Genomic DNA, 13,304 nt, shown 5'->3' on the forward strand with positions numbered 1-13,304 from the left:
AAACCCAGAGTTTGCCCACTCAGCTAGTCTAGGTATGTAATTTCATCCAGGGATCCCCTTTCTGTGCTCAGGAGTGCTGGTGCTTCAGTTGTTCCACTGTGCCTCATGGCACTCATTTGGATTTTACTAGGGATCTGCATTCCAATCCTTAAACTTGCTTGGCCAGAAAACCTTGCTTGCCCATGGAGCCTTTTCCTCAGCCCCTCTAGCAGAGCGGGTTTAACTTATTTTCTCTATTGAGAGTAAAACTTGAGTTAATTTAGCATTAGCTAAAACAAAGCAAGCAGACAAACAAAAATAGCTATCGTATCATTATCTTATTTATTTTCTTATTACAGTGATCAAATACCTCGACAAAAGTAGCCCAACTTAGTGGGAAGATATGGTGACAAGACGTTGAGACAGCTGGTCACATTGCATATGAAGTCAAGAAGTGGAAATAATGAATGCTTTTGCTCAGCTAGCCAGCTTCCGCCTTTTTTATTTAAGCCTTGGCCTAAATTCTCAACATTGTGCTGCCCATCTTTAGAGAAGGTCTTCTCTAACAGCTGTGCCCAGAGACTCTCCTAGACTCTCTCTTATAACTGTGGCTAAAGGCCTTTCTCCTAGGCCAGGACAGACCTTGAGAACTCAACAATCAGTGTATTAGCCATCACAAGGGTAAGACTATTAAGAAAAAAAAAAAAAGAGGAAGCATAATTGATTTACCTAAAAACATTTTAAATTTTATATTCTTAATTTCATGTTGCTTTGTTGACCCTGAAGGTAGTTTGGTGAAGATACACCTGGATTTTCAGTAAATGTATTCATGCATTCACACCTCTTTGTATAGTAAAATCAAAGCCATTGTTTCCAAGCTTTAAGCCTGAATTCGCATTAAGTTTTGTGAAGGCTGCTGTGACAAATACCTGAGGAAAATCAACTGAGTGGACATGTTTGTTGTGCCTCATGGTTCCAGTCCTCGCTCACTAATTTTTAACATCACGGTAGAGAACATGTCAATCATGGTGGAAGGTGGGGGGAAGCAGACACCTCATGTAATTCTGGGATGTGGAAGAGAGATAGAGGTGGTGAGAAGAAGGAGGAGGAAGAAAAAGAGGAGGAGGAGGAAGGAAAAATGAGCATACCTCTACCTTCAACCAAGCCTCGCTACCTATCAACTCCCAATGTGTTATCTGAATGTGAACCCATCACTGAGTTAATAGGCTGATGAGCCCATAGCCCCCATAATCTAATCACTTTCCAAAGCCCATTAGCTGCCAACTAAGCCTTTAACACATGGACAAGACAGGTTCACCTTTAGATGGCGTAGGACTTTATTTTATTTTAATTGTGTGTGAATGACTTCAGCAGACAACTTCTTTGGAAGATTTGTGGGTAGAAATTAAGACATCAATATTCTACTTGGATATATGTATCAGAAATCCAAATAGAGTGGCTCGATGATCATCACAGATATGGTATCCCCTGCTCCTACTAGAACTAGCTCAAAGCTGAAGCATGGGCAGCTAACGTCTTTCCAGAGGTTCCCTTTTCAAATATATATATATATATATGTACATATATATATGTATGTATGTGTATATATATATATATATATGTACATATATATGTATGTATGTATATATATATATATATATATATTATGGTTATGGCAGCCAGAAGGACTTTAAAAATTATCCAAGGATAGTAGCAACAGAAAGACTATGAGGCCTCAACTCTATACAAAGAAATGCAGGCAACTAAGGAATGCTGAGACTGGAAAATAGATTTTTCCAAGAAGGAGCACACAAGTTGATAATCTAATACCCGATGACCAACCTTAAAAACAATATTGTAAGTAGTATTATAAAGACTTAGCAGGTTATATTACAGCATTTAAGAATATATGTTTACATATATACGTAATATATTTAATATTATATATTTTATATAAAATAGTTATATAAGTGTCTTTGCAAAACATATATTATATATAAATACATAACATATATACATATATAAAATATTACATACAATATAACATATGTATATAGTATATATATGATTAATATTAATTATAATATCATTTATATTGTAATTATAATGTAGATTAATATAATTATATATAATATATAACAGTTATATATATGCAAAATGGTATATGTTAATTATATATTATTAGTAAACATAATATTTTATTTAATTAAATTAAGATATATTATAATGTTCTATTAAATGTAATGTAAATTTTCTTTATATTTATATCAAATATAATATTTTATATTATATATGTTACATATATATGCAATTGTTGTATATAATAACAGTTAATGAAAATGAGGCCATGAATTTGAAACAGATCAAAAAATGGTATATGGGAGTGCTTGGAAGGAGGAAAGAGAAGTGGGAAATGATGTAATTATAATTCCTCCAAGATAAAATAAACCATCAGAGTGATGATATAAGATGGTTTAGCGATCTATATATTGTTTCAAGAAATTTTAAATACGTAAAGTCACTAAGTGTAATTATTAAATTATTCAGAGAACAGAAAGCCTCCAAGCACCATGTTCCATCCAGGTGAAAATCGTAGAGACAGAAGGCACAAAGGAAGGTGTTTCCCGGCTTTTGACCATAGGTATTTCAGGCTTCCATGAAGCTTGTCCAGTGTTTCTGTTCTCCTTGTATTTTCTATTATAATACAACTGCATCACATGGACAAACTAAGTGGGAAGACCTAAGAAAACTAGCATTATTTAGAGCTGAGTCATATCTTTAGTAAGATTAGTTTAAGTAGATGAAAAAGGTTTGGAATAATTAGTTAATGGCAAATAATACTTCATGCCTGCTGAGATGCGTACATGTATGAACAGGTCCAATATGTTGTCTGCTATCTAAGTAAGCTAAGACGCACAAGTTTTTCATAGTATAAAAAAATTAATTGCCTACGAATGGACAACCACAGACACAAACCCAAGCACTGGTTCTAGACATATTAGTAATGTTATATTGCACATATGTCACATATGAAAAATGCACAGTTTACAAATGACAAGTCTAAGCAGGGTAGAAGTAACAGATTCAACAGAGTTAAGATCCAAACTGCTCGCCCCTTTTGTGCCCATGTTACTGAGAAATGAAAATTGAAGGGTTTGTCTTCCTACAACTGAGTATCAGTCAAGATAATTTCAGCTTTGAGTAACAAAAACCCAGCAGAAACTGCCTCAAACATGTCTAAATCTTATCCGGAAGGAAGTCCAAATGCTTAGCATATACAAAGTCTAATGTAATTATGCTTTGATTTTATTTGCATAGGATTCTCCTTGCCTTATATGTCTCTATGGTTGTGACAAATAGATAATTTAAAGAACTATGAACTCACTACAGGATGAAAGCAAGGAAACCTCTGGGGTAATGGTGGAAAGAAGATTTCCACGGCAGAGAACTATCAATTTATAGGGAAGCAGAAGAATGGTGGATTGAAGAACACCTTCGCGAGACAAAACAGACCCACACAGCAATAGTTAGGTGGTTTCTCTGAACATGCTGACACATTTGAGTGCATCGTATTAATCAGGGGAGTAAAATAACATGGTTCAAAATAATTATGATCTTTAGGGAAAAAAAAAAACAAAGCATAAACGAATTAGACCACATTAGAATATTCTAGGGGAGTTGAGCAAGGTGGTGCAAGCCTTTAATGCCAGAACTCAGAGAGGCAGAGGCAGGCAGGTCTTTGTGAATTCTAGGCCAGCCTGGTCTACAAAGTGAGTCCAGGACAACCAAGGCTACACAGAGAAACCCTGTCTTGAACAACTAAAAAACAAAACAAAACAAACAACAACAACAAAGCAAAACAAGAATATTTGTGTGTCGGTTGTTAAATAGTATTCAATATTCAGAAATCTTCAGCTCTTCCTAAATTCATTTCCGAGGAGTTCTTTTAATGCAATTTGGTAAGTACATATCAGGAGAAAAGACATGATTTTATCTAAACATACAGCAGGTATTCTAAAAATCTGTTTAAATTTTTGCTTTTCATTCAGTAATTTATGGAAAAAGTTTTACGTGCTAGAATATAAAATTCACCACACAAGTATAAACATTATTGCCATGAATTATAACAACATCCATAAAATGTATGTGCAAAGTAATCTATAATCTATTAGACGTTTATTCAAATGTGAAAAGGCAAAGCAGAAAGTAAGACAAAACATCTGGCCCCAGAATTTACTTAGTCAAGAAGGCTGCAGATCTGCATGTCAACTACCATATTGGCCTTGAGGAGCTCTGGCTTGGAACCTTAGATATCGCCCCCCTTAGTTATCTTGGTGAGAATGTCTAAAATCAGCAATAGACACATGTGTGGTTTACGGCGAGTCTTAGTTTATGGTGCAGCCTTAGTCACTTAATGTTCTCAAGGCTTGTTTGCTCCCTAGCAGCAAGAAAAAAACAAAAATAAAACCAAAAAACTAAAAAACTATCTTAGATAATTTTTCAGAAAGAAAGTAGAACATTTAAGATACTTTGATCCTTCTAACTTTGAATATTTACTTAAGCATATCAATTTCTCAGATGGCTCAATTTTGCCTTAGTTTAGTCTTTTGGGGTCGAATATCACAGGAATTAACTTGTATGAATTTAGCCCAAAATATTGCCGAAAAAGAAAGCTTGTGGAAATTTCCATCATAGAGAGATGGTGGCATCTCAGTGCCTTCCATGTCGGAAGTGCTGCTGGGCCACTAGAGGCTTGGAGCAGGAAATGGAATAGTGCCCTCTGGGCTCTTCCCAAGTGCTAAGGAGACATTTGTTTTGCTTGCTTGTTCTCTCTACCATCACTGTAGTAGTTAAGTTTCCTGCCATGGTGTCAGAATATCCTGAAGGAACAGTTTAGGGGAGCAAGGATTTACTGTGCCTTACCGGTAAGGAGCTATACCAGGGCAAAGACACTTGGCAACTAGAGCTTAAAGCTCGACCTTGGTTACATCACATCCAGGCTCAGAGGCCATATTGCCCATAAGACCACCCCTACCCATAACTTTCTACTTCCTGTAGCTGGGTCCCACCTCCTAACAACATCAGCCTTCCAAACATGATAGCCTGTGGGATTTATTTCACAAATAAATCACCACGCCACAGGGCTAGTTTTACCTTTCATTCAATGGACCAGCTAATGTAGTGATTTCAACTCTTTACAATAATTCTGGATTACTAAAGGAACTTTCGCCTTGTCATATTTAAGACTCTTTGGGGACCATGCTCCATAAGAACATAAAGAAATCTTATATAAATGTAGCTGCCATTGCACGTACTCAGTAGTCTGCTGAAGAGGCTAGGAAAAAAATCAGTCTCCAAATGAAACAGGATCTGTCTGAACTTAACTTTTTACTTCAATAATTTTGCTAGGATGTTCTATACGACCATCGGTCGAGGCACCCTGAAAATCAGAAAGATTCCTATACAACTGAGTTGAGGTAAGATGGCTTTACACAGAACAGAATTTTCAATGTCTTGCGATGGAATAGGTGTTGTGGTGGCCATGCATCTTATGTCAGTGCCCAGTGCCTCAGAAGGGGCATCTCACTGACACTTGGGAGGATAGCGATGTCTTCCCCTAAAAGTGCCCACTCTAAGACGGCAGCGCTGTGTAGAAGTAAGCCTGACCAAGCAGATCAAAGCGAAGTGAAGTAGAATCCAAGTGAGCAGGACCCAGGCACTAATGTACACACAGATAATGCCGCGGGGTCTAAAACAAGGCATGGAATGCTCATGTGTGTTTTGACTTGAGTTCTGCAACAATGTAAGACTGAAGAATGATGTGTTGACATTGGAATCTTTCCATAAAAGTGACCACTGGCAATTTCTCACTTTGCATTTTCTCGGTGAAGAAACTGTAAGAGGGGAGGAGCAAGTCCTCTTTATCTGGAGTTTCAGGGAAAACTCTCAAGGCTGACTGTCATAGAAACGGTGTAGAACATTAAGATAATCAAACCAGACAGACACATGGAATGTTTTGATTGGTTGGAGATTCAGAAGGGCCATACTTGCAAACTATGTCTAACTAATAAGACGGGAAGAAGAGAGAGAAGAGAGAGGCAAGAGGAGGAAGAGAAGGAGGTGGTGTTTATTAAAAGATACAATAATATTATTATCATATCAGAATGTAAAGTTAACAGATGTCTGTTAAATTTGGGGCAGGGGCTCCTTTAACGTTTGCTGTACTCCTTTTATTTTTCATTATTCAATCTTAGGAACAAAGCTCTCTGTGTTTTAAAAGAGTAACCTCACAATTCTTTTCTATCAGAAAAGTGGTTTGAACGCAAAGGATGGGCATAGTGAGTGAATTCTTAAATCACACTTATTATAGGTTCCTGGCTTTCACAAGCACTTTGAAATTGTGAGAACCAAGTTTCTAAAACCAAAGTGATGCAGAGATATTTTCCATGTCTATTTGGTAATCTGAAAAACTAAGCGGGCACACTTAGATAAGTATTGGTGCATTCAAATTCCTGCTAGACATCGCCAGGCTCTTGAAGTTCAGTGACTGAATGATTTCAGGGCCCTCTTTGCAAGAAGCAAATAGTCATTTTCGTATCTTTGAAACACGAATACCACTTAGGTGAATTTGTTGACCTCCATGTTTAAACTGCTGAAGTTATTTTAAAAATCAAGAATGATAGACACCATTTTTCATATTAAATTTTTGTTCAATTCACTGTCATAATCTCAAATTAAAGGCAGATAAACTGTGCTCAAGGGCAAACATCCCATCTTTTACTACACTTTCATAATAAAGAAGGCAGCTCTCTGTCTAATAAGATGTGGTCTGGGAAGTTGCTTTATAAATTTCTTGATCCTTTAGCGGAAAAAAAAAAGGCTCACTTTAAAAAAGAAATCCCAGAATAAGATAGATATGAATGCAATCTAGTTATTCCAAGAGTTGCATTTCTGTACCATGCCGAAAAAATTGAGAATTTTTGCAGGAAACTGCTCACCTTCTAGCTTGCCTTCTCTAAATACACATCAATCAAGAATTAAATATATTTATGACTACAGGAGATACTTCAGGGTTTTTTCTACCTTTTCTATAAACATAAATATCCATATATAAGAAAGTGCTAAAATTCTGCGTTTGTAAGTTTTCCTGATAAAATACAAGATCTCCAGTTAAAATTGAATTTCAGATAAGTTGCAAGTATGATTTAGAATAAATATGACCCCAAAAATGCTTGCAACATAGTTATCCTGAATAATTTATGTCCTGTCATTTGACACTAATGTTTAACTGGACACTCGGTATATGAATTTTAAAATTATAACACCTAATAAACTTGTAAATATTATTACCTCACCAATCTGTTAGTAAACATTAGATTTTTCATAACACAACAGTTTTGGAACTGGCATTTTGTTTGCTATTGGACATATGATTTCTAGGTAAGAGCAATTATTTGAGAATATATACAACCATATTCTCATTGGATTTGTAATCAAGTTCTTTTTACCATTTCTCTCCTAATCAGTCTATGCTAAGATGCATTTTACTTGTGAGACTTTAGGGAGAAGAATAGACAGAGGTAGGTGTGTTCATTTCAGATTGATTTCAGATCAATCCTTTAAACATCTGAGAAGCTCCTACTTAGAGGTGCATGTTCTCTGCTTTTAAATTAACTATCGTTTTATATGGGATTTGAAATGGTTTCTTATGAGAAGCAGAAACTTTTCTAAACAAACCGATATGTAGGCATTAAGTCAGCGAGTCTCAAAATGAATAATTCATTTTTAAGTAAATGAGAAATTATTTTGTGCGGTTACTTACACATTTGCACATGTATAGTTAATAGTCATTGGCGACACGGGGTATTAGTTGTGAATTGTGGTTTTCAGTATTACAGAAACATTTGTTGCTGTGGTTTTGCTGTATATCGTTTCCTGATGCTATGCTCGACTGTGGTTTTCACAGTCATTGTTTGGTAGCCATGTAACTGTGGTTTGGAGCTGCTAGATCCATTTGGACAGAGATAATTGCTTATAGGTTTTGCTGTCTTTTCATTTTTATAACCACGGTGAGTTAAACCAGAGAAAATAAAAATTGAACCTTAAATATAATTCATAGTCTCATTTAAAATGATGAGAAAATAGATGTAGGCGTATTCAGTTTATTTCATTCATATGGACTAGAATTGATATACATTAATGCATTTACATAAACTAGTTACTATTTATAATAACATGCTCTGGTTATTGTATCAGTCTTGCCTTAAATTTCCTGAGTTTTCTTCCTTTTAACTTTTAGACTGAATATTTATATCCAATTTATTTGTTTCTCTTTTGCTTTGCATATTTAACCATTTCACATGCCAAAAGAAACAGTAACGGCAATGTTATTTTAATTCCAGTGGACATTCCTTTTGGGTGATGTAAGTCAGACAATTCTGTCAAAGATCTACAAAAACTGTAATGTCCAATAAATCCAATTCTAAGGTTCTGAGCACGCTAATTTAACTGCAATGAATCGAGAACGAAGGAGGTAAAAAACGATGTCTCTGTTTGCTCATTCACCCCACAACACCAGTACAAACAACCTTGCATTTCATGGTACTTAGGGTCTTAATTTGTTGGGCAAGGACTTGGTCATTTAGTGCATTTTCCATTGCAAAGGACCATGTACTGTGCTGTTATGACCTCGTATGGTTATAGAGCTGACGGTGATGTAAAACAAGTCACAATTGGTCTTCAGCCTTATGCTGAAGGTGTTGCTCAGCCATACCTTTCAGAAGATGTCCTGATGGGGTAATAAATGACCCTGAATAGAATGCTTCTTCCACAGGGAGCATCCTGCATTATGCTCAATCAGCCCAGGCTTTATGCTGACCCAGACAGACCCTTTTAGAGTATCATTTGATGATGTTCACATGGATGGTAGTCAACCAAGCAAAGGGGGACACAATTTCAAGTTAGCTTGGACAATTCCACAGCCTCCTAGGGGAAACAGTGGCAGTATCTAGGGAATGCATGTTAACTACATAGCAACTTATTAGTAAATGCTAATTATATAAAGTAGCTGATCCCACACAATCCCCATCCCTTTGGACACACCTGAACGAATGACATTTAGTACTCACTGTATACAGAGCCATGTAAAACTAAGCTCACCTCCCTTACCTTAACAACTAAAATAATGCTGTGCAACCACTTAAAAATAATGTTCTCTTGTGCCTTGCCGTTTCTCAAACCTTAAACATACAGTGAATAAATATGAACGAAACAGAACCCAGTAAACCAAAGAACCAGGAAATAGTTGTTGGGTCTTACCTGCTTGAAAAATTATGACAAGATCAAATCTTTTATTAGCTCCACGGTGCGTCCCTTTGGCAGAACTAAGAGAATGGAAGGTCATGAGGGCAGGGTGGAGCTGCCGAACTTCCATAGACTTCGTAAAAAGTTAGTGTTTCCTATTAGAGATGATAGTTCCTTTTCTAACTATAGCGAATCACAGTCCTTTTGGATGTGAGAAAAAAAATATCTGCCTGACTTCCGATAACGGGGGATTTTACTATTTCAAATGGAAACGCATAAGCAGGCTGCAGAAAAGCGCTTTGAGCACAGCTCAACACCCCATCCTTGTGGGCCTAATAGGGGATGGTCCTCTGCAGCAGCCTCCAGGGAACTCTGACAGCAATGAAATGGTCTCCTGAGAGCCGGGGCAGATGAGAGGACTTAACGGGCCCCAAGACACACAGTTGGCATTTGTGATCAGCTGGCTTTCGCCTGGGGACTTTGCCAGTGGCCTAACCTTCCTGCCAAGAAACTGGAAAGGCGGAGGGCGGGGGCTCCAGGAGGGGAGCGGTAACTGGAAACACAAAGTTTATGGAAGGAGACTGAGATTTCTTTGTGCCCTGCTAGATGGACGAGGCATTAGGGAGGAGAGTTAGAGGGTCCTTTGGAAGAGCTGTTGGAAGAAGTTGCTGGGAGGGGAGCGGGGGAAGGGTGGCCTGGCAGCTGCCCAGCATTGACGCGGTGACAAATGCAGAAGGTGGCCCCCCTCCAAATCTCACGTCTCCCTCCACCCCCATCAACCCCTTCGACTCCCACCCACGCCGCGATCCCCTTGCGCTCCACGCGACCGAGGCCGGGCTGTGAGTTTGCATCCGGACTGGCTTTGGATGCAGCCAATCCTCCTTTCGCTGATGGCATAGTCTCCCCTCCCCACAGCCCGGGCGCGCCCCTCCCTCGCGCGCCTCGCCACCTCCCGCAGCAGTGCGAGTGCGGCGCGGCCCGGAGCGGCGGCGGTGACGGCGGCGGCGGTGCCTGAGTCTCTCTGCCCCGCAGCTGGGGACACGGAGAGCGAGTGCGCGCCTCCTCCTGCACCCTCCGCCCCTCGCAGTCCCGGTCCCTTTGCGCGCTCTCCTTCCCCTCCCGTCCTCTCTTCCTTCTTTTACCCCCCCCCCGCCCCCCCCTTCTTCCCCTTTTCTCTCTGCCTGGCCGATCGCTCCAAGATTCTCATCCTCCCCCCCCCCCCCCGCCACCCACTGCCACAGCCCTATCTTTCTCCCCATAGCCCCCTCCCATCTTCCCTGTCACACTCTCTCTGCCCCCTTCTCTCGGCTTCTCATTCGCTTGCTCATCTCCAAACGTGGATTCGAGGCTCCTGGAGGAGCCCAGCGCCGGGATCCCGCGCGCAGGGAGCACCTGGAGTGCGGCCGGCGGCTGCCCGAGCCTAGCCAGCGGCGGCAGCGGCGACAGCCCAGGCAACGGTAGCGGGGACCGCGGAAACCGCGGGATCCCCAGCGGCAGCGGCCGCGGCCGAGATGTCCCGGAGAAAGCAGAGCAAACCCAGGCAGATCAAACGTAAGTTTGCGCGCGGGACCGGGAAAGGGGCGCACGTTGCGGGAAGGGTGGGAGACGCTCGGGGCGGTTGGTTGCTGGTCCTCGGGATTTGTCAAACTTTGCGAGCGAAGAGGGGCAACCAAAGGGCCCCAGACAGACACACGGCCAGCTGGAGCGCCAGACAGCCTCAGCCCAGTCTGCTCTTTCAGCCGTCGCGCTCCCTAGTCTCTTGTTAATTTCAACTCCAGGGTTGCTGCAGTCGTCGCGGCTTTTTATCCCGGAGCTGTCAGGACAATCCCCTCCCGCAGACGCTTCGTTTGATTGTTGTCATTGTTGTTGTCTTGACCGATGGCCCACCACTCTTGGGAGCTGCTCTTGGTAACCCTGGATGAAGTTCTCAGAGAAGCTAGTGAAGGCCACCGGCTAGGGAGGTAACTTCCCCTGGGCTGTGGAAAATCAGTGTCTGGGGACCTATCCTGGGCGGTGCCACAAGCCATGCCAAACCCGAAGTGAAACAAAAAGTAGGTGTAAAAGTTCGCGCCACTGTTGGAGGCAGCGTTGCACCCCTTCCCAGCCTGCCCCAGTGTTGGGTTTTACCCGGGGACTCGGGTGGGTCCCATTCTTGCAGCCTGGACGCTGTGCAGGGCAATCTTCAGTTTGCCACTGGTCCAGGCGTGGAGTCCCTGCTGGGAGGGGCCTTCTACACTTTTGGGCTCGCAGGATTTGAGTTAAAGGTAGCCCACAGACTGAGGAGAGTGCCAAGGTGCTGCTCCTAGTCCCCATGAGGGTCCTTGTGGTAGCCACAGGGACTTGTAGAGACTAGAGACACCTGCCCGCCTGAAAGCCACACTCTTGCTAACTCTTCTAGGCCAACTTTTCTAGCCCTAGGGAAAATTACTTCTGTATATTTTATAGGCCTGCAACATATCTTCAACGCTTTAGCCGAAAAGAAGTTAAAGGCTATAATAATAATAATAATAATAATAATAATAATAATAATAATAATAATAATAATGTTATGATTTACTATTATTATTTTAGGAGCTCTGTGTTGTATTGCTGAGTTTTCATCTCACTGAGGATCTGGCCTCCGGTTTAAAACTAATGATGATGTAATTTGTATTACCCCTACCTCATGGTTATTAACCACTTTTTCATTACACTCAAGTCAAAATTTCTCTCTGGCGTAGTTCTAAAATAAACCTTATCAACCAACCTGTCCTTGAGATGGGGGTAGGGTACATACAGTTTGATAAGTTAATTATTCGTATGCATAATATACATGCACACACTTCCTGGCTCTCGGACGAGACTCCCCAAAGCGCTAGTTTAGTGGATTTTCAACCCTGTGCTTCAGTTCTCCGTCTAAGCAACTTATTTCAAACCAAGAAGTAGACCCCACTTTTGGCTGAGAGCCGACCCAATCCTGTAACAACACTGTTCTTCCAGACTTTCACTTTTCAAGGTCCACGGTGCCTTCTAATTAGCTTCTCCTGTTTGAGGCGGAATTGAGCAGTTGCCCTTTGTTTACATTTTACATTTTATTGTACCAAACGGTGCTTACTACATAAAGTGGCCTGGAACATTAAATGCAAATGCCTTTTTTAGTTCGTGGCTGTCGCCTAGGTTGTTAATAAATAATTAATATTAATTGATTGTATGGCACAAAGACCATCTGATTCTACTTGGAAATACTTTGTTATCTTCTCAATTAGCTACATTCAATTTTTTCCCCTTTTCTTCTTCTATGTCCACCTCATATAACTGAAGATTAAAGCATTGGAAGTAATTGGTGATGCTACTCTGAGTTATAGGTCACAAAACATTTTGCTGGCTTATTTGAATGGTGTGATTTATTAACTGTCAAAAATCTGGGAAAGTTGTCTCATGGGAAATGAGCAAATAGGTATATTCCATATATGTGTATTCTTATTTACAGTTAGCATTGCCTACTGGTCTATTCATTCATATGTAATATATGTGCATTTTAGGCTCTGATTGAATTCAGTTTGGGGTTACAGTAGCAATCTATGCAAATGCGCACTCCCTTTCTCCTTCCACTGCTAAGGAAAATGAAAAATAAAAGCTTTTTAAATCGTTAAGCAGGAGCAGGACAGCCTCCAAGCTTTTGGGAAGAGATATTTAAATGTGGTTTGAGCAGCTTGAAAGTCCTTTTTGCTGTACTCTGGGGTCCCCGTCTCCATTTGCTTGTCCAGGGGCATAAGGCAGATTTTCGGAGGAAGAAGTTTGTCTTATAACCAGACTCTTTGCCATGATCACTCTGTTCCTCCAGTTTTAGACGCGTGTAATATGTACACTGTTTTCCATAAAAATTAGCCCAGTTTCTCTGGATATCCTGTATCAGTGCTAAGTTTGAGCCTTGCTCTGAAGATACTTTTGTGAAACAAAAGCATTGCCTGCACTTATGAAAACTACACTTTAAACTTGGAAGCATCCAGGATGTGAAAATAAAGCATTGGCACTGCTGATAA

General features: G+C 40.4%; 1 protein-coding gene across 2 annotated transcripts in view; it reads left to right on the forward strand.

Annotated features, from left to right (window-relative positions):
* The first annotated feature begins 10,520 nt into the window (after positions 1-10,520).
* Zfpm2 (zinc finger protein, FOG family member 2) overlaps positions 10,521-13,304 on the forward strand; it is a 437,094-nt gene continuing 434,310 nt past the window's right edge. For both annotated transcript variants that reach the window (XM_051159523.1, XM_051159524.1), the window contains exon 1: positions 10,521-10,833. In XM_051159523.1, coding sequence (XP_051015480.1) covers positions 10,794-10,833 — 40 coding nt within the window. In that variant the 5' untranslated portion in view covers positions 10,521-10,793. The remainder of the gene's footprint in view (positions 10,834-13,304) is intronic.

The sequence above is a fragment of the Acomys russatus genome, chromosome 17 (genome assembly GCF_903995435.1).
Source record: "Acomys russatus chromosome 17, mAcoRus1.1, whole genome shotgun sequence".
In the NCBI taxonomy this organism is placed as follows: domain Eukaryota; kingdom Metazoa; phylum Chordata; class Mammalia; order Rodentia; family Muridae; genus Acomys; species Acomys russatus.